The 24311-nt window shown below is 41.4% G+C and overlaps 2 protein-coding genes across 5 annotated transcripts in view; both read right to left on the bottom strand.

The window, feature by feature from the left end:
* Positions 1-7483, bottom strand: part of LOC139160241 (E3 ubiquitin-protein ligase TRIM15-like) — an 18757-nt gene extending 11274 nt beyond the window's left edge. For 2 of the 4 annotated variants that reach the window (XM_070737915.1, XM_070737917.1), the window contains exons 1-2: positions 4517-7483; positions 646-759 (exon numbers count right to left, since the gene is read on the bottom strand). In XM_070737915.1, coding sequence (XP_070594016.1) covers positions 646-759; positions 4517-5479 — 1077 coding nt within the window. In that variant the 5' untranslated portion in view covers positions 5480-7483. The remainder of the gene's footprint in view (positions 1-645; positions 760-4516) is intronic. The other 2 variants (XM_070737916.1, XM_070737918.1) reach the window with 1 other exon arrangement.
* Positions 7456-24311, bottom strand: LOC139160285 (zinc finger protein RFP-like). The gene is made up of 7 exons (XM_070737989.1): positions 23877-24311; positions 20966-21061; positions 19271-19501; positions 17470-17492; positions 10750-10865; positions 10514-10546; positions 7456-8859 (listed from the first exon to the last, which is right to left on the bottom strand). Exons 1-7 carry the CDS (start codon positions 24309-24311, stop codon positions 8348-8350), a joined length of 1446 nt encoding a protein of 481 aa, XP_070594090.1. The 3' UTR covers positions 7456-8347.

Raw genomic sequence — 24311 nt, 5'->3', positions numbered from 1 at the left:
CTTTGAATACTTTGTTCTGTACAAAGTTGAATGTGCGCAACAGCCTGTGAAATTGATGGTCAATCGGTGTTGCTTCCTAAGTGGACAGTTTGATTTCACAGGTTGATTTATTTGGAGCTGTATTGTGTTGTTTAAGTGTTCCCTTTATTTTTTTTGAGCAGTTGTACATGTACATACATTTTCAATCGACCAATCATAAACCACTATCCTACTCTGCACCAATTTTCCATTCCATTTCTTCAGTCTGTCTTCCGCACTCCCCACCTCACTTTCATTTGCAACTTTCCTAGTCGGCTTCCACCAAGCAAGGTTAATAGGGAAAGAGGGATTCACTTTAACAATTGTGTGTTTTACTTAACAACTGCAGTGATCTGCTCAACAACCGTGGCAAACTAGGACATAAAATCAGGCACAACTCACTTAACAACTGCTTGCTTAGCAAGGAAATTCTCGCCCCAATTGAGGACTTCTTGTAGATGCTGCATAAGAGACAGTGCAGGCAGAGAAGAAATGGCCATAGAACACTTTGAAGAAAGGGAGAATCAATACACAACAAGGAGAATTTTTGACCAATTGGGGGGCTGGGGGGAGGAATCCAGAAATCCAAGCCTTACTTCTCTGCTCATGGTATGTAATGGTACCTACCGTGTATTCTTGGATTTTCTTCTCGCCTGTCAGCTTCTGACTCCACAGATTATTTTTTTCCTGCTTCAGAGTTTCTAATTGTGCCTTAACTCGCTCCTGAATAAATAAAAATGGCTTGAGATAGGGGGGATAAGATTAGAGGCAGTAAGATCTTGGAAATTACAGCACAGGCAACCTGTGTTCACATAATACGCTAATCTTTGGTTAATTACTTTACCGCAATTGGCTAGTTCACACAACATACTTACCTGCAAACCAGTGGTTCTCAACCTTTCTAATGCCTCGACCCCTTAATACAGTTCCACATGTTGTGGTGACCCCCCCAACCATAAGCCTAGCACCAATTCTCCCAACAGAGCTTTAATCTGATTGGCAGGAAGGTCAGAGGGACAACCCCACTGTAAACGCCTGATTGGTCGGATTGTAAAAATATATTCCAAGGCGCCAGATTAGAAACTTTAGTGCCTAACACCATGGGAAATTTGTCTTTTACCATGGTCTTAGGCGACCCCCTATGAAATGGTTGTTCGACCCCCAAAGGGGTGCTGACCCCCAGGTTGAGAACCACTGCCATAAACAAAACAAATTGGATGGGATGACAAACTAGATTAGCCTTTCTCAGCTGGGGTCCCTGAGAAGTTGCTACGGGTTCATTGATTTTGATGATTGGTTTTATATGCCACGCAATGCTAGCTGTAGATGTTTATTTTATTTATATGTCAAATTTAGAAACCGCCATCTCCCTCCCATAGTGACCTGGCTGGTATGTATAATAATTTGTATGCAGGGAATCTCTGAGACTTTAAACATTATTTCAAGGGTCCTTCAGAATAAAAAGGTTGACAAATACTAGTGGATAATTGAAATGTAGTTTGCAATTAGAATGTTGTTGGGCCAATATTTCTGATCCACTACACTGCCATAACACCTATCCAAGAGAGAATAGATATACAAAGCAGAATACTGACATCTCCTCACTCCACTAGTTTGAATGCTATGGGTGTTTTTAGGCTTCGTACCTGCTGATAACCATGAAGCTAACTCTTGCTCCTTAAAACAAAATTCAAGAATCTTGGGCACTGATTCTATCTTCACCTAACCCCATAGTCTCATAAAATCTCCAAGGTAATACAATACGCAAAACCTTGACACCAGAGATCACAATGCTCCATTCGGCTGCAGATTTTATTTCATTAGAACTAAAAATAGAGACAGCCCTCGTGCAAATATTCTTCTAGAGCCTAATGTTGGTGACAGTTGAATTTTCAAATGCTTGCATTGAATTTGTGAAGCAAAAGTAGTTTTTTTAATTAAAAAAAACCCTTCAAAACCTAGTGTAGAGGTCTGGGATCTTTTGAGAGTCTTTCAATTGGGCTCTAATGCTGCTTAGTCTTTTCATGATCAGATAATCAATTAGATGGTGCTAACCTGTAAGAACATATGGCAGTGTAGCAAGCATAAATCAATCAAACAAGAATTTCACTTCTGAACCCAGTCTTGTCAAAGAAACAGGAAAGTATAGTAAATACTAAGCTCTATCAATAAATACGTGAGATTAAGCTACAAACAGAAGTATGGTTATTTAAGATGTTGTGCATTCCAAATAGTAAACTATTATATATATGAGCTATGTATATTTTAAGTGCTATAAAAAGGGAACATTAAAGAAACATTGGTAGCTTGACAGGCAATTGCTGCTATTTTACATGGCCCAAAAGCTAGATGCTTTGATGAACATAAAAAAGCAAGTAAAAAAGAAAATAGCAATTCAAATAGTCCTCAACTTACAACTTACAAACATTTATTTAGTGACTGTTCAAAGTTAGTGGCACTGAAAAAAGTGATTCATGACCATTTTTCACTTACTGTTGCAACACCCCCCCTAGTCATGTGATCAACATTCGGTTGCTTGGCAACAAGCACATATTTAAGATGGCTGCAGTGTCCCAGTCATGTAATCACCTTTTGACAAGCAAAGTGAAAGGGGAAGCCAGATTCATTTAACCATCATACTAATTTAACAACTGCAGTAATTCACTTAACAACTGCACCAAGAATGGTCAAAAAATGGGACAAAACGCACTTAACTTGCTTAGCAACAGAAACTTTGGCTCAGTTGTGGTTAGGTTATAAATTGAGGACTACTTAAGTGAATTGCCTGTCAGATCTTTCACAAACATATATGTTTGCACTTCTGAGATTGCTGGTTATCCTTATTCATTACCCTGCAATCAACACAGCAGATAGCTCAGATGAATTAACATTTAAATGACCATATTATCCATTTACAATTCATTCAAACCCTGGTCACTTCATATATGGACTACTACAATGTGCTTTATATGGGGAAGCCCTTGAAGACCATCCAGAAACTATAGCCAGTTCAACACACAGTGCTGTGAACAGAAATGGGGCCTTATGTTTATAATATATACATAAACACACCCATAGCCACAAACTTTAGGTACTATAAAAAGGTACAAAAAAAGGAAACACTAAAGAAACATTGGCAGTTGACTTGTACAAAACAGTACTGCCAGCTGGCTTTTGAACTACAAATCAAGGTGTTGGGTCTAACTTTTAAAATCCTTTGTAGCACCGAACCTGGTTCCCTGAGGGACCATTCTTCTTCCATTGTTTTTGGCTAGTTGGCTGGTACCTTTGGGTTGAGCATTACCTGGTACCTTCTATTAAATGTTGTTGTATTATGGCACCATATTATTATTATGGTACCATATTACTATTATGGCACCATATTACTATTATGGTACCATATTACTATTATGGTACCATGTTACTATTATGGTACCATATTATTATTATGGTATCATATTATTATTATGGAAGTGTGCATTCTCTGTCATGGCCCATTTTAGACAGTACATCTCCCCCCAGCCCCCAAAGATACAAATGGCACAACCTGGTACTGTACTCTAAAAAAACCTTAAAATCTGGCTTTGATCCCAGGTCCAGGGTTGTTTTTATTTATATATATGTGTGTATATGTTTCTGTAGGTCTTGGCGTATTCGGGTCTGTTTCCACGTAGGATTGATAGAATGTTACATGGAACAGACCCAAATACGCCAAGGCCTACCCCTGAAAATCTATAAAAATTAATGTTTATACACAGAGATACACACACACACACACACACACACACCCTGTTTCCCCCAAATAAGGCATCCCCTGATAATAAACCCAACCGGGCTTTTGAGTGCATGGCAATAAGGCCAACCGCTTATTTCAGAGTTCCAAAAAATATAAAACAGGGTCTTATTTTCAGGGAAACACAGTACACAGGGGGGTGGGGGCTGTGGCGGTATCTTCACAGTTGTTTTTCAATCCAAGTCATCTTGCTTCATTGTTTTAATTTAGCTCTATGTTTTGTTAAATTGCCTTGCCCACTCTAACGGTGGCTCTATTAAAATGATGATCATTTAGGGGAAAATGTAAGATCCTAAACTCGAAACTACCATGTCAATAGATGCTATTCCCATCTGGCATTCCCGATATGTAATTTTTCTCAAGCAAAAACAAAAATTATTTTTAAAAAGAAAAAGGAAAGGGAGGAGGAAGGAAGTAAGTAGGCCATGGGGGGGGGGTTGTACTAGTGAGGGCATGGCTGCAATTATTTTAAACTGAAATGTTTTATATTGATTCATGTTTATTTTTGCTGTGTACCGCCCTCTGAGTCCCTAGGGAGTAGGGCGGGATAGATAGATGGTAGATAGATATAGGAAGGGAGGGAGAAGGAAGGAAGGAGTAGATAGATAGATAGATAGATAGATAGATAGATAGATAGATAGATAGATAGATAGATAGATAGATAGATAGATAGTTTAGACGCCGGGCCCCCTGGCTCCTCCTTACCCTGTAATCCCGGGCTGCCCTCTGGACGTGGAAGATAGTGTGAGCGCGGTGCTCCTGGGACCGGTCGCATTGCGCGCAGATGGGCATCTGGTCCTCCTCGCAGAAGAACTGAAGCACCTCCTGGTGGAGCTCGCACAGCCGCTCTCCGCTCCGGTCTCCAGCCCCTCCGAGGGCGACGGTTGCCCTTTTCCCGGTCGGAGAGACCACGGGCAGAGGGGCCGGAGGCGGCGTGGAGGGGGCGGCCGGAGAGGTCGCGACGACAGGGAGCAGCGGAGGGGTGGCTTGCCGCGGGGGCGGCGGCGTCGGAGACCGAGGCGGAGGGGTGGCGGGCCTCGAGACGACGGGCGCCGGAGGGAGGATCGTCGGGGCAGGCGTCACCAACGCCAGCGGCGGCGCTGCTGCTGCCACTGGCGCCGGGGCTATTGCTAAGCTCGCCGGTGCGACCAGCGTGGCTGATATCGCCATCGCCGCCGCCGCCGCGGCTCCGGTGAAGGCGTCGAGCCTCTGCCGCTTGGGCCTCTCCACCACCAGGTTGGCCAGCAGCGGCGGCGGTTTGATGGGCCGGAGGTTCCTCTTGCGGGCGCTGGCGCCGCACTCCAGGCAGGAGATGTTGATCTTGGGCTCGCCCAGGCGCTGCCCGATGCAGGCGGTGCAGAAGTTGTGCCCGCAGGGAAGGCACACCGGATCCGGGCAGTAGACGCGGCACAAGGAGCACCAGGTCTCGCTCGGGTAACGCGGGCCGGCCGGGATCTCGGCGGGCGTCGTGCCGGGCGGCGGGGAATCGGGCGGCGAAGGAGGAGAGAGCAGGCAAGGCGGGGCGGCCTGCTGTTGCTGCTGCTGCAGCAGCAGCGACGGCTGCATCTGCCCTCCCAGGCCCAAGTGCTGCGTGCCCCGCAGGCGGCTCCGGAGGAGCCTCTGCTGCAAGAGCTGGTCCGCCGTCATCCCGCCCAGGCCTGCGCTCATGGTGCCCACCAGCTCAGCCGCACCGCGCACGATGCGCTCTCCTTTTTTCGCCCAAGGCGACGCGAGAGAGGGCCCTTCCGGCGGGAGTCCCGATTGGCCCAAGCTGCCCTCGCGGAAGGGGCGCGGCCCAGAACGACGTCGAAGGTAGTGAGCCGGACGACTGTGGAGACGTTGGCGCGGTAAAACGCTTCGCGCGCCGGAAGTGGCGGAGAGGAGGATAGGAAGTCCTCTCTTGGAGGGGACTCTATGGAAATAGGTTCCCTTCTGGGAGAATCTCTATGGAGATTCAGTCATCCGAGTCATGGTTGTCTCAAGGGTGCTTCCCCACCCCCTTTTCCGAAGAGACAACTGGACTTTGTCCCCCCCCCCCCCTTGGAAGACGTTTCGCTTCCCATCCCAGAAGCTTTTTCAGCGCTGAATGCACGGTGGGGAAATGGAAGGGGTTCTTTAAAATATTCCTTGCAGATAGATGAACATTTTCCTCCATTCATTCATTCATTCATTCATGATGTATTTATTATTTATTATCTATCTATCTCCCTCTCTCCCACTTTTTCTTTCTTTTTCTTTCTCTTTCTTTCTTTTCTTATGCTGCCCATCTCCTTAGGGACTCTAGGTGGCTCACAACCAAAATCAAAACATACAAATAACATTAACAACTCTAAAAACTTTGATAGTTTTTAAGGCACTTGGAGGTTTATTTGTGTCTTCACCGGAGTGTACATTTTTTTGCCTCTGGACATCCGTTCATACTTTTAGCCATGCACTTTGGGATGAACACCTTTGAATGACATAGGAGTATGAACAGATTTCCAGGGAATTTGCAGACGACAGGGAATTTGCAGACGACAGGTGAATCTGAGAACCACAGATAAACCTCCAAGTGCTTCAAGCACCCTCTGCAAATGTCCAAGCTGTCTGCAAGGAATATAAATCCTTCCATTCCCCATGATCCAGTCCCAGCTGAAGAAGCTTTTTGGATGAGAAGCGAAACGTCTACAAAGAAAAAAACAGGAAAACTCCAATTGCTCTTGAAAAAGCATCTTTGGATCCCCTCTTGTTGGAATTCATTTCCTGTTACTTCAAATTGCGGTGGCTGGGGTGAAGGGAATTGCAATCGGGGCCATTCGAAATTGCATTCCCCAAACGAAAAGTGAGGCAATTGTCAACTTATTTGAATCATAAGTGAACTAGGATTTCAACAAAGGGAACTTTGGAGCTCAGGGTTGAAATGAGGGATCCATGGTGTTCTCAGCTTTCTTGCAAGATTACATTTAAAACAGGATTTTAGTGTTCCTGCATATGTTATAGGCTTAATTAGTGCTCTTGCTAGATCTTATATTTCAGGCTGATTTTAACCGTGTTATTGTAATGTAGGTACTGTTGAGTCAATACGAAATGCGTAGATCTATCTCTGTTCGTCTTTTGACTATTGTTTAAACATTTCGTTCATTATCCAAACTTAGGTAACATCACTACTACTAGTAGTGCAGTTTGCTCTTAATTTGTATTCCAGTGGCTTGCCCTGTCATAGTTTACTTTAGTGCACTGTCCAGCATTAGAATACAAATATTTTGAAAAATTGAAATATAATTCACTTTTACTTGTCTAAAATATCAACATTATTGTCCTCAAAACAATGTGTTTTACATAGATAGCATATATTGTCATAGAGAAATCTGTATGGTCATTAGCATATGAAAATGACCAGATGGCACATAAACAATATAACATAGGTCACCAAACATATTAAGTGCCTTTCACGTAAAAACCCTCTTTTCAAAATAGTCCTTTAAAAAGGTTTCATTTTTGTTGCCTATATACTGTACCTGTGTTTATGTAACCACATTGTTTGCATGTTTGTAAATATGTTCTCTGCTAATGACATTACTCCAATAGTTGAAAATGCAAGTGCTGTGTATGATTTTTGTAGTGAAAGCCAAGGATCAGTGAAAAATTCACAGAGGAAGTCTTGCTTTGCCACAGAAAAGACACATGTAGTTTATTCCTCCAAATTTGTCACAAACACCAATCTCCTAATACAGGAGGTACAGCTACTGAAGCATCTGCTTTTTTAATGTTTTTTTAACATATATGAAAAAGGACAATCAGAAAACAAAAGAAATGAAATAAAAAAGAATTTACAAACTGTGTGAAACTTCACAGGAATTTTCAAATTAGATTTATACTAACACATATATAAAGAATCTTATATGGATGCTAACGTAATAAAATAAAACCAGTAATTAGCAGAAGCAACTGTTATAAAAAGAGCCATCAATCAAAACGAACAACATGAGTTTTTATCATTAGAATCAGACAAAGTTATGTATGTTGAAGCCTTATGTAAAGCACTTATTCCATTTGATTTGATTCCCTTTATTATTTTCACCTTGCTTTTCAGTCATAGGTCCAAAGGCATCAGAATAGAACTGAACAGAATAGAATAGAATAACAGAGTTGTAAGGGACCTTGGAGGTCTTCTAGTCCAACCCCCTACTTAGGCAGGAAACCCTACACCACTTCAGACAAATGGTTCAGATAATCAGATAATGCATCTTCTTTGACAAAATGACAAAGACCTATTACAACAGATAAGGAACCGATAAAGGGACAAGGCTACACAACTTTACAAGCTACCACATAATTAAATCCAGTAATTCTAATCCACATTCGGTGTCATATATACACAACACGTCATCTCACTGATCTATACTAACTACGTCTGGAGAACCGCTTCCACTTTTTAGTACTTGCAGCTATTCATACAGACCAGAACTCAATTCAACATGCATAATTCTTCTTTTGAACACCTCTTGAATTCAGACTTGACATAATGCGGGTGCATCTTCCTCGAAGGGAAGCCATTCAGCCATCCAGAGTCAGCTGAGCAAGCAACACCTTAAAAAAGGGGAAAATCCTCTCACCAGCGAACAATGCTGAGGGGAAAAGGAAAATGGAATCTTTTGTGTCGGCATTGAAGAATTCTACTTGTCCCCTTTCATAGTCCAGAAACACTCTGATTCTCCTGGGAGTGCAAAGGAGAGGCAGGGCAGTTACAGGCGAGGTGAGAGCCTGGTATTGGCCAAAATCTCCTTGCAAGGCCCAGATCCCTTCCTCTGGGGTGAGTTTAAGTTCTATCTTCCTCCTCACAGAGCCCCTGGCTACTCCTATCGCCCAGATGCCTCCATCTTCCACATTGACTTCCCAATAGTGTCTCCCGGATGTGAATCCTTCACAGCCCAGCACACAGCAAGAGGACTTGAATCGCTTAGGATTGTGTGGCACATCCGTCCGAGTGACATCCCATCTTGCACTTTTCCGATCCTCAGAAATGATGACTTGGGGGTTTGCCGTGTCTCTGTCAAGGGTTATGTTAACTGCAGGGAGAAAAGACAAAAAAATACAAATGAGACCATTGAAATGAAAGCATTTCATTTCAAAACAATAATAATGCAAGTAATCCTGTTTAAGTAACAACAGCTAAACACCTGTGACTGATCTTGGATTCCCTGTATTGAAGGTAAACAATTAACTAAGTGTTGTATATAAGATGACTTTCAACTATGTTAAAATGAGATAGTTATATTAATGAATAGTAACTAAATATGTAAATGAAAAGGATTATATAAGTATGAAATTATTGTCATAGAAATATAGAAACATAGAAAACGGCAGAAAAAGACCTCATGGTCCATCTAGTCTGCCATTATACTATTTCCTGTACTTTATCTTAGAATGGATATGTTTATCCCACGCATGTTTAAATTCAGTTACTGTGGATTTACCAACCATGTCTGCTGGAAATTTGTTCCAAGGATCTACTACTCTTTCAGTGAAATAATATTTTCTCACATTGCTTTTGATCTTTCCCCCAACTAATCTCAGATTGTGTTCCCTTGTTCTTGTGTTCACTTTCCTATTAAAAACACTTCCCTCCTGAATCTTATTTAACCCTTTAACATATTTAAATGTTTCGATCATGTTCACCCTTTCCTTACTGTCCTCTATACCAATGTTTTTCAACCAGTGTGCCGAGGCACACTAGTGTGCTGTGAGACATGGTCAGGTGTGCCGCGAAGCTCAGAGAGAGAAAGAAAGCAAGAGAGAGAGAAAGAAAGCAAAAGAGAGAAAGAGAACAAGAGAGAGAGAGAGAGAGAAAGCAACAGTGAGAGAAAGAGAACAAGAGAAAGAAAGCAAGAGAAAGAGAGAGAAAGAAAGCAAGAGAGAGAGAGAAAGAGAGAGGGAAGGAGAGAGAGAGAAAGACATAGAAAAAGGTAGGGAGAGAGAGAGAAAGAGAGCAAAAAAGAGAGGAAGGAAGGAAGAGAAAGAAAGAGGGATGGGGAGAGAAAAAGAAAGAGGAAGGAAGGGAGAGAAAGAGGGAGAGAGAAATAGAGTAAAGGGGAGGAAGAGAGAAAGAGAAATTTTTTTTGTCCAAACTTTTTTTAGCCCCACCCCACCCCGCTCAATGTGCCCCAGGGTTTCGTAAATGTAAAAAATGTGCCGCGGCTCAAAAAAGGTTGAAAATCACTGCTCTATACATATTGAGTTCACTTAAGACCTAGTTGATATAAATTGCTGTACAATTGATATAAATTGCTGTACAATTGATATAAATTGCTGTAAAATTGATATTGCTCTAGAGGTTATGTAATGTATTCTGTATTGTATTGTTTTGTTTCGGACCTTTTTATATATATGCTTTCTAAAAATGTAAATAACTCAATCAAATTATTTTCTTTTTTAAAAAGAAAGCATTTCATTTCAAAACAATAATAATGCTAGTAATCCTGTTAAGTAAGAACAGCTAAACACCTGTGACTGATTTTGGATTCCATGTATTGAAGATAAACCAAGTTCATGCAATATTTACCCAGACAGAATGATGAGAACCAAAATGAAAAGTAAAAGCATCAAGTTTAATCTTCTGATTAAAGTAGCTAACATATCAAATCTTATGTGTAACCAACAGCCATCATTTCCTTGCAGAGACAAAGCAACATGAACAAACTTTATTTCAAATACCATACTTACCCCATTCTGTTCCTAGTTCTGAGGGCAGAGTGTCTAAAGAAAAGATAAAAAGGGCATTTCATTTTGAAGTTGTTGGTTTTCAAAATGGTTAACATGTTAGAATTTGAGCACTAAATCCTATATGCTTGCAATGAATGACTGAAGGCATCCTATTCCAGCTAACTGATTCGGGAAATCCTACATATGTAATATTGCTTGTTGCTGAGTATAATCATAATTCATACGTATTTTTATACCTTTGAGACTCTTCAGCATTTCTGCAAGCACTGTATTTTTCTCCGAGAACTCTTCTAGTCTCTTTTCCATCTTGATTGGCATCCCCTCAGGAACTTGGAAGGGGTCCTTATCAAACCTAGAAAGAGAAGGATCAGATCAGTTTCCCCTCATGGTGCTGATGTCTGAGGAGATTACGGTGGTTAATATTGTCAGCAAAGGTTGCTTGACTCTTTTTTTAGAAAAAGGGAACTTTTTCTGAAGGGAGTTGAGCTGCTTTACTAGCAGTATTAATATTCTAATATTCTAATGATGTTCTTTTCTTTCCTACAGGATTTGCAAACCTGTGAACCGAGTGATAATAGATGAACTGCCCACCTTATTAACAGATGTTGACTTAACACCATTGATACTTTTTGACCTGCAGTCTATATCCAAGAATTGGATGGATTAACTATACATTAAATTGATGCCCACAACAATGTAGGGTTTGTTCTCTCTCTCTCTCTCTCTCTCTCTTTTTTTTACTGCCCTATCACTGGTTTGGGCCCAGAGAATTTAAAGATTTATATGCAACCTTTTCAAGCAGTTTTCTCCCTACCCAAAATTTTTGACACACTGATTTGACGTGGTGGGTTAGTCGTGGCTAATGTGAATCCCAATAATGGAGATGCCATTTATTTATTTACTGAATTTGCTAAGGAATGATTATAGGCAGTCTGCAACTTACAACCATCATTAAGCCTGGAATTATGGTCATAAGTTGTTATGGTTGTAAGTTAAGACATCATGTGACTGGGTCTAATATTTTTAATTTTTTGTGTGTGCGATGGTCATTAAGCAAATACAGTAGAACCTCTGGTCATGACCATAATTTGTTCCATAATTTTGGTTGCAACCTGATTTAGTTGTGACCTGAACCAAACCAAAATTAATGCAGCTGTTGTTTGTAAACAAACAACCAGAAATTTGGTGCTTATCAAACCTCCCCGATTTGGTCATGGTCAGCAGCATTCGTGACCCAAGGTTCTATTGTATTATGGTCATTTAAGCGAATCTATTTTACCCAACGGGCATTATTTCCCAGAAATCAGAAGTAATCGTCGGAAACTGCCCCCCAAAGTAAAAAACCACAGTCACACGTGACTACAGGATGTTACAAACAGCAATAAAGATGAGCCAGTAGCCAAATGCTCAATGCAACTCCTTAGCAGTAGCAATAGCAATAGCATTTAGACTTATATATCGCTTTACAGTGCTTTACAGCCCTCTCTTAGCGGTTTACATAGTGGGGGAGTTCATCATATCTTTTTACAGTTGTTGTTAACCAACTAGTTGTAAATAGAGGATTACCTGTAAATCTAGATTCAATGCATTATTAAACTGGCTTTACAATAGTACAAAAGTAGAATTTTGAGATCAGGGTAAATTGTTGGATTTGGCTGTTATTTATAATTTTTATCAAGTTTTATCAATTAGCCAAGCTTTCCCCCCCCCCCCTCATTTCTTGTTTCACCAGGACAAAATATTGACAATGGTAAAGGGTTAAAATTGTATTGTGTATGGTAAGACCTTCTCTTAAAAACCTTTTGATATATAATATGACCCACCGTCTCCTACTCAATCAGGCTGGTAGAGTATGTTTCAGAACAGTTCCTGGGAGGTTAAAACGAACTATTACAATTTTGAACCCGTTTATACACCAGAGTCAAACATGCACTGCAGTCATACTTCAGCACAAAGTCTGGACTGTTTATTCTACATAGAACCAAAGAGAAACATTGCTGGAAGATGATACTTATCAAATTGATATGACGGTAGTACTCCTTAACCTGTATTTCAAGTTATTTGGGGCGTGTGATGGTGAGGTTGATATAAATATGGGTGCAAAATAGATATTTGGGTCTAGTTCCCATGTTAATGCCATTTTCTTACTGTTTCTATTTGCCTGTGAATTCAGATAAAGTAGTAAAACAAATATGGACTGCCACTTAAGGCCTAAGAAAATGCCATGTCCTTGTCCAGTGTGGGCTATAGCTTACTTACTTACTTACTTAGTTACTTACTAACTTACTTATTTACTTACTAACTAATTTATTTATTTATTTAACTTGCTAGATTTTTATCCCATCTTTATTACTTTATAAGTAACTCAAGGCAGTGAACATACACAATATTTTTTCCTTCTCTTATTTTCCCCACAACAAAATCCCCGTGAAGAGGGTTGAGCTGAGAAAGAAAGACTGGCCCAGAGTCACTCAGCTAATTTTCATACCTAAAGCGAGACTAGAATTGTCGTCTGGCGGGACCCAGGGGAAGAGCCTTCTCTGTGGCGGCTCCGACCCTCTGGGATCAACTCCCCCCAGAGATTAGGACTGCCCCCACCCTCCTTGCCTTTCGTAAACTCCTTAAAGCCCACCTCTGTCATCAGGCTTGGGGGAACTGAGACATCCCCCCCTTGCCTATGTAATTTTGTGCATGATATGACTGTGTGTATGTATTTTATCTATTGGGTTTTTTTTTTTCATTTTAGACTTTTTAATGTAAAACTGTTATTTTAGATTTTAATTATTAGATTTGTTACCATGTATTGTTTTTATCACTGTTGTGAGCCGCCCTGAGTCTACAGAGAGGGGCGGCATACAAATCTAATAAATAATAATAATAATAATAATAATAATAATAATAATAATAATAATAATAATAATAATAGAACTCCCAGTCTCCTGGTTTCTAGGCTGGCATTTTAACCATTGCACCGAGTGTCTGGAGAGGGGTGGCATACAAATCTAATAAATAATAATAATAATAATAATAATAATAATAATAATAATAATAATAATAGAACTCCCAGTCTCCTGGTTTCTAGGCTGGCATTTTAACCATTGCACCGAGTGTCTGGAGAGGGGTGGCATACAAATCTAATAAATAATAATAATAATAATAATAATAATAATAATAATAATAATAATAGAACTCCCAGTCTCCTGGTTTCTAGGCTGACATTTTAACCATTGCACCGAGTGTCTGGAGAGGGGCGACATACAAATCTAATAAATAATAATAATAATAATAATAATAATAATAATAATAATAATAATAATAATAATAAACAGTAAATAATGTCTATGCCTTTCAACTGGTAACTTCCTATCTCACGCTATGCTGTTCCTCTATATTTTGGCGCAAAGTAGAAACTGATCCCTATATTTTGAAAGAGGCAGATTTTCTCTAAGAACATCACAGTTTCAAAATCTAATGGGCTGGTTTGGACAAAACTCAGCAGTGTTTTTTGCTGCGGCTCTTGATAAAAATAGGATCAGCAACATGATTGTCAACTTTCGATGATGGATAGGGCACAAGAACAATCACTTTCTCTATATATTGCTAGCACTCCCAGAAAAGCCCCCAACAACTCTATTCCCAATAATAGAGCTTCATCTACCTGATTATCCATCACAGTGGCATTTACAGTTGTTTAGGTAGAATTGGTGTTTTTCTCAGGTAATCTGCATAAAATTGCCCCTTTTCATATCTCTTTCATCTAAAAGAGGCACGGTATCATTTTTTTTCATGCCTCGGTGCCGCTCTCAAATTTCCTGGGAAACTTTTCCGGGCTCGGGTTCTTAAGTAGAAAATGGTTCTTAAGTAGAGGCAAAAAAATCTTGAACACCCGGTTCTTATGTAGAAAAGTTCTTAAGTAAGGGCGTTCTTAAGTAGAAGTACCACTGTGTTGTGAAATGCCATCCTGTAGAGCAGCAGTGGATTGCTACCAGTTCGGCCCAGTTCTGCAAAATGATACAGGCAGTGGCAGGAGGCTCTGCCCACCCACTCGAGACACTTCTGCACATGTGCAGAAGTGGAGCACATGTGCGCGCAAACTGTTAGCAACAGGATTTAGAACCCACTACTGCTGTAGAGGTAATGATAGGTACGTACGCTCCTGTTTCGGTATTCGGTGCCGAAAAGTTCACCAACTTTGGCTTAGAGAGCTGATAGCACACAGTCTCCTGATGCCAATAGTACACTACCTTGTGGCACTTGCTAACCTGGGACATAGGGGCAGGGGTGAAATTGTCAAAGATTTTTACTGTCAGCTTGAATGACAGGTCACAGTTTCAGGAGCTGCTGGCCGGGTACCAACTTCCCTTTCCTTTGCACTTCTTACTGATTGCCCCCTCCTGCTTTAACTGACCAGACAGGCTTCATGGACAGCATATGGCATGACGGCGAACCTTTTTTTCCTCAGGTGCTAAATGAGTGTGTGTGCGCGCTATCAAGCATGTGCGAGTGTCCACACCCATAATTCAATGGCTGGGGAGGGCAAAAACAGATTCCCCTGCCCCCCGGAGGCCCTCTGGAGGCCGGAAACAGTTTGTTTCCCAACTTCTGGTGGGTCCAATAGGCTCGGGTTTCTCCCTCCCCAGGCTCCAAAGACTCCCCTGAAGCCAGAGGAGGGTAAAAACATCCTCCCCCATCCCCCTGGAGGCTCTCTGGAAGCCAAAAATGCCCTCCCAGAGCCTCTGTGCAAGCCAAATATCAGCCAGCCACCACACACATATACGTTGGAGTTGAGCTAGGGCAACGGCTCACATGCCAGCAGACATGGCTACGCATGTCACCTGTGGCACCCATGCCATAGGTTCGCCATCACTGGCATGGGTCAAAGCAAAGGGCTGCTGTTTTGATGCCAACCATTTCCCTCTGCTTAGCCCATGATCTGTTAGTGGGTTTCTTCTGAACATGGGTCTAGTGCTCTTCTAGAAAGAGAGCTAAGCCATTATCCAAGTAATAGCTCAAAGACAAGTCATGTAGAAAGGGAAGGGGTTTGGGACAAAATGGAAATTCACTCCCCTGCAGTGCATGTGCAACTATCAGACAATTTTTGGAACCCAGTTTAGTGCTCCACCAGAAGTAACTTAAAGTGATAGGATGCCTACATAGAGAAAATCTACTACAACGGCCTATCGCGCAGGAAGCTTGCAAAGGTGCTAAATCAGGGGTGTCAAACTCAAGGCCTGGGGACCGGATTCGACCCGTGGGGTGCTTTGATCTGGCCCGAGGGGCTAGCCTGGAAGGGCTGGCCTGCAGTGCCTCTGCCAGCAAAAATGGAGCTCGGGAGGGGCACAGGGGGCCATTGCAGCCAAAAACGGAACTCAGGAGCACTTGGCCTACCACAGGTGCCCCTCTATACGAGTGATGTCGAGCTGGCCATGCCCCCAATGCCCCGCCGAGGTCAAACACAACCCTGATGCAGCCCGCAATGAAATCAAGTTTGACACCCCTGCACTAAACATATCCCAGGAATCTGCCCAAGCCAATAGTAGTTTGCTACCAGAACGGTAAGGGTGCCGCACCAATAGCAAAAGTTGAGCTGTGCGCGCAGCTTTGCTCCTCTTGCGTGCGCACATGCCCGTCGAAGCGTGCATGCGCAGGAAGCAAGCTCTCACGGGGGGACACGCGCACAAGAGATTTGGGCAATTTCTGCATGCGCGTCCCAGCTTGTTTTTGTTTCTGCGCATGTACAGGAAGCAAAATCTCGCAAGGGGATGCACATGCGTGCACAGATTTTGGTGATTTTTTGCTTCTGCGCATGCATATGCGTCCCCTTGCGAGAGTTTGCTTCCTGTGCATGCGCAGAAACAAAAACAAGCTGGGACGCATTCGCACACACGCACGCACACAGAAGCAAAGCTGCGCGCGGAGCGCACCATTAGCAGCGGGAATGGGAATCCGCCCCTGGTCGAAGCTCATTCATCACATGTTAAGGATGTGCTGCAGCGGGAAAAGCAGCTACCACATCAGTGGTGGGCTACTGCCGGTGCCGCACGTGCCCGTCCCAGCGTGCAGGACGTAAACCCTCACACAAGGGGACACGCGCGCGTGAGATTTTTCGCAATTTTGGCATGCGCGTCCCATCTTCGTTTTTACCAGTGATTGTGTTTTACCGAGGTTGTGTGTGCAGCTGCATGTGACTGGCAAGCACGTTTGCGACCCGTGCGATATTTATGCGCATACCCCCCATGCGTATGCGCAGGAGGCGGAATCTTGTGTGAGGACATGGGCGTGCACAAGATTTTTGCTTGTATCTTTGCTTCTGCGCATATTTGAGCATCCTCATGTGAGATTTGGCTTCCTGCCCATGCACAGTAGCTAAATCTCGCACGGGGGGCACACACAGCTGCGCATGCATCCTCGACTTTACTACCATATAGAGTGGCCCGCACCGCCAGCAAGATTTTCCTGCTGGCTAAGGACACTCCATGGGAGGGAAACTGAAACCAGGACAAAGCACCAATCCCTTCCCCTTAAATCAGAGGTCTCAAACCCAGGCCACTTTAAGACTTGTGGACTTCAACCCCCAGAATTCCTCAGCCAGCTTTGCTGAGGTGAGGCGTTGAGCTTTGCTGGCTGAGGAATTCTGGGAGTTGAAGTCCACAAGTCTTAAAGTGGCCCGGGTTTGAGACCCCTGCCTTAAATTGTCCCACATGAAAACTCTTTAAAGGCAGCAACAGCCACCAACCACATCACTGAGGCAGATTTTTTTAGGGGGATCAGGATAAATTTCTGCTAATCAAGCACCACAGGAACGCTTACGCCCATGCCTATAAAGAAAAGCCCTTGCGTAGCTCAATGTCTAATTCGGAAGCCAAACGCATTCAACGGCAAACTATCTGCCCCAAAATAAGCAAGGCCGCCTTTGAGGAAAATGTGCCCCTAGTTGCAAGTGTGGAGCCACATACCTGCACAATGTGCTTCTGATATCCTAGAGAAAGAGAAGTGTGGGTGGGGAGAGAAAGACAGGAACTCTGCATGACAATGAATACAACAGTTGATTCTCATTAGAGCCACTATATCTGAAGAACAGAGAAAGTATGTTTGAGAAATTGGTGCAGCTGCTTTTAGGTTGTCCTCTAATCATGACAAGGAAAAGGACCCACACCCACACATACACACACAGTGGAAAAATGAATGAATCGGAATGAAAGCAGACGGCAAAACACAGAGCTAAGCTTGGTGATCACATGGAGACTTGCAGAGCAAATTTTAGCAAAAAAATATATCTACTAATATTGTTCACTATTTCTCTAAGTATGTTCTCAGGTGGTATGAAATGTTAAATGCATACACTTTTGATGCCCCAACAACACATCAGTACAAAATATTGTATTGCTTTGCTGGTCAGGAAGGAAGGATGAGATAAAATATTAAGCGTTAGTCTCAACAACAATTATGTTCTAAGTTTTTTTTTTCATTCGACAATATTGATTTTACACATTTAAATATCCGAGCAGCATGCATGCTAGCCAGGTTTCACCAAAGCAAAGTTGGCTCTTCTATGACTTGTGGACTTCAACTCCCAGAATTCATGAGCCAATCATGCTAGGACAGGAATTCTGGGAGTTGAAGTCCACATGTCATAGACGAGCCAACTTTGCCTACCCCTGCACCAGAGAATAACTCCAATGGATTAACACTGATTGTAAATAGAGAAGGGGGAAATTTTGAAATCAAAATAATTCCCAGTTCCATTTCTGATCTGTAATATTAGCAATGAACTACACAGTAGAGTTTCTGTAATTTGTCCTCTCCAAGAACATAGATATACTACTAATAAAAAAACACGAAGAATTAAAAGCTTCTGCTTGTGGATTATTAGCAGATTTTGGGGGAGTAAAAATTGCTTTAAAAGGATTTGGGATTTTAAAAACCCCAGTGCAAGTGGCAATCAAGACTTTATACTTTTAGAATATAGATTTTTTTAAAAAAACATTCCAAAACTATTTGTTTTTGTGGACTTTTCTGTAGGAACCGAGGAATAACCTCTTCAAATAGAATCATAACTGATATCAACACCATTCCTTCAAGTGGAATCCTCTTATTTACTTCTTTATATAATAGAATCATAGAATATATAGATTGAAAGGGAGATTGAGATCATCTAGTCCAGTGATGGCAAACCTTTTTTTCCCTTGAGTGCCAAAAGAGCGTGGGCATGTGCTATCACGCATGCGCGAGTGCCCACATCCATAATTCAATGCTTGGGGGAGGCAAAAACAGCTTCCCCCACCACCTGATGGCTCCCTGCAGGCTGGAAACGGCCCATTTCCCAACTTCTGGTGGGCCCATTAGGGTTGTGTTTCGCTCTCCCCCAGGCTCCTTGAGGTGAGGGGGAGGGTAAAAACACCCTCCCCCATCCCCCTGGAGGTTCTCTGAAGCCAAAAACGCCCTCCCAGGGCCTCTGTACGAGCCAAAAATCAGCTGGCCGGCACACATATGCACTTTGGAGCTGAGCTAGGGCAACGGCTCGCATGCCAGCAGATATGGCTCTGCATGCCGCCTGTGGTCCCCTTGCCATAGGTTCGCCATCACTGATCTAGTCAAACCCCAATCCCAATGCAGGCATCTGCAATTACAGTATCTCTGTTTAAACACCTCCAAAGAAGAGGACCCTCCCCATCAACCAGGGCAGCTATGGCTTCATTGAAATGTATTTGGCACACCTTCTTTTCAAGGTTCCCCCTAGGAAGCCACCCCTCTCACCTGAAGGAATTCACTGTCTGGCTGCTCGAGCTTCTCTTCTATCTCATCAATCAGGATGGTAAGAGCAACGATTTCATCAGAAACCTTCATGTCGTATATTTTCTGATGCTTGACAATCTCCCTTTCTATCTCCTTCAGCTGAGCCAGCAGAAGCTTCTCCTGTTCATCCAAAAAGTGATGCATTTGCTCAAATTCCATCACCACTTTTTGCCTTTCGGTGTCTGTTTGATTCTGTAATGTAATAGGGAGATGAGCTTGAAAAAAACAGAGCGGGGCAAGGCTTTTGGAAGATAAGCAGTCACTGAATGTCTGGATGCAATTTCCTAAAATAAGAGTCAAGGATCTGAATTATTGGGTCTTAAAACCAGCTTTCCAAGGTGTGCAAAGCACTTCCACTATAAAATGTTCTAGCCCTGACATTTGGCTCCTGCATAATTAGCTAAAATATATCCAAATTTAAACTAGATCTCTTGGAAATGCAAAAAAGAGTAAGGAACCTTCTTTCACATGTGGTGGTCATGTCCCGAAGAAATATTGGACAAAGATACACACTTGGTAACAGGAAATAATAGGAACAAAAGTAAAATTTACCCCAGAACTTCTTTTATTAGGTATATTTAAAAGGCAATACAATAAAAGTACCAAGTATTTGATTTTGCACATCACAACAGCTGCTAGGATTGAATACACACTATTTGTTTGTTTATTAGATTTCTAAGCCACCCCTCTCCCAGGACTCGGAGCGGCTCACAACATAATGCTGGAGGAAACCTAATGCACTCATTGAAAGCCTGATAATCAAGAAGACATGTGATTGCACAGAAATGGGTAAATTAACCACAGAACTTAGAGGACAAAAGGATTCAGACTGCTCCAAAACATGGGGAAAGTGGCATAAATAGACCAATGATAGAACATCGAAGAGAAAATGTGGAATGAAGATATAGAATTAGAAAGTATTGTAAAATGATGTATAAATATAACAATATAAAAGGTTATGGATCTGCTCTAACAAATGTTATGATATGCAAAATGTGAAAAATCAATAAAAACACATTTTTAAAAAGTGATGACAGCCCAAAACTCCCATTACCTGCATTGTTTCTTTTTTAAATGTTTTGTTAAGTTTCATTACAAGATTAAAAACATAGAAGAAACAAACGGTAGAAAAACAAGAAAAAGAAAGCGAAAAGTATAAAAAGAGAAGCAAAAGATAATGACTTCCGACTTTCTTTGGTGCAGGAAATTACAAAAACATGTAACTTCAACTTTTGCTTTATATATCACAGTCTTTCAAACCACTTCTATAATTACAAAATCATTCTAATCATCGAAATCTAAAGTAAAAGTTTCATGTTTTTACAATTTCAAGCAAAATGTCAAAAAGTGGTTACCCAATAGAAACAAAACTAGGTACATTGTTTTCTTTAATTAAAACAGTCAATTTCTCCACCTCCACTAACTCCACTACCCTCACCAACTACTTTTCTATTGTGGAAATTAGCATCTTTCCATCAAAACTCAAAAAAATATAAATAATTCAGGGCAAAAAAGAAATGTGATGTTACAATAACACAACAACAAGTTTCTGGGGTGGGAGAGAGAGAAATATAAAAGAGAAGAACATTTGGGGAGGTAGAATGGGAGAATTTAAAAGACCCAGGAAGTCAGTGAAATCTGACAACATATACTAACCAGAGATTCCTGATGTCTAACTTCTCCAGCTAGTTTTAGTCGTAGAAGTTTCTCTAGTTCTTCCTTCAGTTTTTGCAGACGGCATTCAATTTCTTTCTAAAGAAAGAAAATGTAGGTTTGAGATATTGTAAGTTGTAATTAATTGTCCCCATCCTCTCTATAGATTTCTCCCTAGCAGTTCCTGGCTGAAAATGTTATGCAAGATAGAACTTAGATTGTATGCTCAGAGACCACCAGATAATCACTCCTGATGGGGTTAAGGTTGTGTATCACAGTGGTTCTCAACCTGGGGGTCGGGACCCCTTTGAGAGTCGAACAACTGTTTCATAGGGGGTCGCCTAAGGCCATGGGAAAAGACAAATTTCCCATAGTGTTAGGAACTAAAGCTTCTATTCTGGCACCTTGGAACATATTTTTACAATCCGACCAATTAGGCATTTACAGTGGGGGGGGGGGGGGGGGTCCTCTGACTTTCCTGCCATCTGTGTTGGGAGAATTGGCACTAGACTTATGGTTGGGGGTCACCACAACATGAGGAACTGTATTAAGGGGTCATGGCATTAGAAACATTGAGAACCACTGGTTTATTACGTCAGAAATTAGTAGTAGTAGAGCATGGGATAGATGTCTACAACTTTGAGAGGCTACAAGGACAAAATGAAAAAGCAGCATTGGAGAATACCTGACTATTGCAATTAATCAAGTGGGTTTACGACATGTCTTATGACTATAACTTGTTGTTTGTATCGTTACGATTTATATTAATATTGTTATATATAGAACCTCTAGTAATTATATGATAAGTAGATAATGGATTAATTAATTTAATGTAGAAATGAAAGTTTGAATCAAGATGGGCATAATAGAGAGTTTGATATTGTTTATACTGATGTAATGTAATCCTTTAGTGTAAGATGGAGAAAAGATTGTTATTTTGAGGTTTTTCATTTGATAATGTTGTATAAGCTCTATAGAAGGTTTTTTTTTAAATGGAAGAAAAATAAGCCTCCATTGAATGATTAAAAGAAAAAGAAAAAAATTATATATGTTTTATTCTAAGCATGGTTTTAGTGTTTGTACTTATGTATTGTTTTTTTATTTTATGTTGGAGAAAAATAAAATATGTATTTGAAAAAAAAATAGTGTTTCCTGATTGCTTATTTGTACACTATGACAATCATTAAGTGTTATACCTCATGATTCTTGGCAAATGTATCTTTTCTTTTATGTACATTGAGAGCATATACACTACAGTACTGTCAAATTCCTTGTGTGTCCAATCACACTTGGTCAATAAAGAATTCTATTCTATTCTATTCTATTCTATAAACACCTTGCTTTCCAGATGAAAACCCATTAACACAAACCAAGTGCTTTTTGCTTTGACGCTGACAATAGTTGCCATGTTCAAAATTAACATAGCTCACACCATTATAGCGTGAGCTTAATATTCAGTTTGGTTGAATACAGATGGAGCCTTATGTCTAAATTATTGCAAATAGTACATATTTAATTCCACCACCACCACCACCTGACTTTAATTGTCACAATCTCCTTCAGGTTCTGCTGTGCTACCACACACACCATGGTGCTTGGCTATTCCTGGGAAAGATGAGCAAAGAATGTTGGGAATGTATGCCTGGTGTGTCTATTGACCTGACTACCCAGCCAAAACAAGTACAGTTAGTCCTCGATTTATGACCACAATATGGCAATCATTAAGGTTTTGTATATCTTAACCCTGATGGAGATAGGCTAATGTTTGTTAAAATCATAAATGTCAAAAGAAACGCCACTGCCCTGAAGGCAGTTACAAAGTCTAGCTCCAGCATATGTAATCTATTTCTTTTCTGGTTCCTTTAATACCAAACTACAAGGTTGAGACATTTCTTATGTATCCAACCAGCCAATAAAATTCAATTCAATTCTATTCTATTCTAAAGTGCTGTACCTCATGATTTTTGACAAATATATCTTTTCTTTTATGTACAGAGAGCATATGCACCAAAGACAAATTCCTTGTGTGTCCCAATCACAGTTGGCCAATAAAATTTTATTCTATTCTCTGTTCTGTTTTATTCTATTCTATATTTTGTTCTATTCTATATTCTATTTTATAAATTTTCTATTCTATTCTATTTTCTATTCTATATTCGATTCTATTCTCTTCTATCTTTCTTTGTATGGGAAATCTAAAATGCCAGCCTGCTAACAGATGGAAATTGTTATAAATCAAGGTCTACCTGTAATTTCAATCCTGCTTCAGATTGAGTCAGGATGCAGACAGGAGAAAGCGGGGTGGCTATGTTATTCTTTTCTATATTTTATTCTATTCTATATTCTATTTTATATATTTTCTATTCTATTCTATTTTCTATTCTATATTTGATTCTATTCTCTCCTATCTATCTTTCTTTGTATGGGAAATCTAAAACGCCATCCTGCTAACAGATGGAAATGGTTATAAATCAAGGTCTACCTGTAATTTCTCATCTATAATCACCAGACGCATTAGTATTCTTCACTGGAAGCAGTAAACCTATCTGTGAAAATATTACAAGAATTGTGTTCTACACCTGCTTCGGATTGAATCAGGATGCAGATAGGAGAAAGCGGGGCAGCTATTTTATTCCTTTTATATTTTATTTTATTGTATTCTATATTCCATTGTATATATTTTATATTCTATTCTATTTAAACCTATCTGTGAAAATATTACAAGAGCTGTTCTACACATGCTTCGAATTGAATCAGGATGAAAACAGAGGAAAGCGGGGCAGCCTTCAGACGAAGGTCTTGGCCTCCATCCCTCCCTGAGGTGATTTTTAAACCCGACTTGGAGTTGCCCGGAAGGAAGAGGAGGCGCGCGTAAACCTGTGCGGGGCAGAGAGCGCATAGCGCCTCCCGATACCTTATAATCCTGGGCGGCTTCTTCGATGGGGTAGACGGTGTGGCTCCGGTGAGCCCGCGCCTCTCTGCAGATACAACAGATGAGGCTTTCTTCCTCGCTGCAGAAGAGCTTCAGCGCCTCCTGATGCTTCTCGCACAGGGGCCTCCCCTCGCCTTCTTCTTGCCCGGCGGCGGCGGCCCCTTGCAAGGCGTGCAAGCTTAGGCGCCGGGTGATTTCCACCACGTTGCCCAGCTCCCGGTTGGGCCTGAAATTCCTCTGCAGGGCAATCTCCCGGCATTGCGGGCAGGAGAAATTGGTGCTCTGGTCTTTCCAGCACTGGGTGATGCAGGCGCGGCAAAAGCTGTGGCCGCAAGCGATGGAAACCGGGTCTCGGAAATACTCCAGGCACACGGAGCAGGTGGCTTCCTTGTGCAGGCTCTCCACCGGGTTCTCCAT

This window comes from Erythrolamprus reginae, chromosome 2 (assembly GCF_031021105.1).
Source record: "Erythrolamprus reginae isolate rEryReg1 chromosome 2, rEryReg1.hap1, whole genome shotgun sequence".
NCBI lineage: Eukaryota > Metazoa > Chordata > Lepidosauria > Squamata > Dipsadidae > Erythrolamprus > Erythrolamprus reginae.
This window is presented reverse-complemented; position numbering and strand designations above follow the sequence as displayed.

Coding starts and splice junctions, on each gene's coding strand:
- LOC139160285 (XM_070737989.1), bottom strand. CDS start 24,311: ATGGAGAACCCGGTGGAGAGCCTGCACAAGGAAGCCACCTGCTCCGTG. Junction 19,502..20,965: donor TTAGACATCAGGAATCTCTG/GTTAGTATATGT, acceptor ATTACATTACAG/AATCAAACAGACACCGAAAG. Junction 10,547..10,749: donor AATGCTGAAGAGTCTCAAAG/GTATAAAAATAC, acceptor TCTTTTCTTTAG/ACACTCTGCCCTCAGAACTA.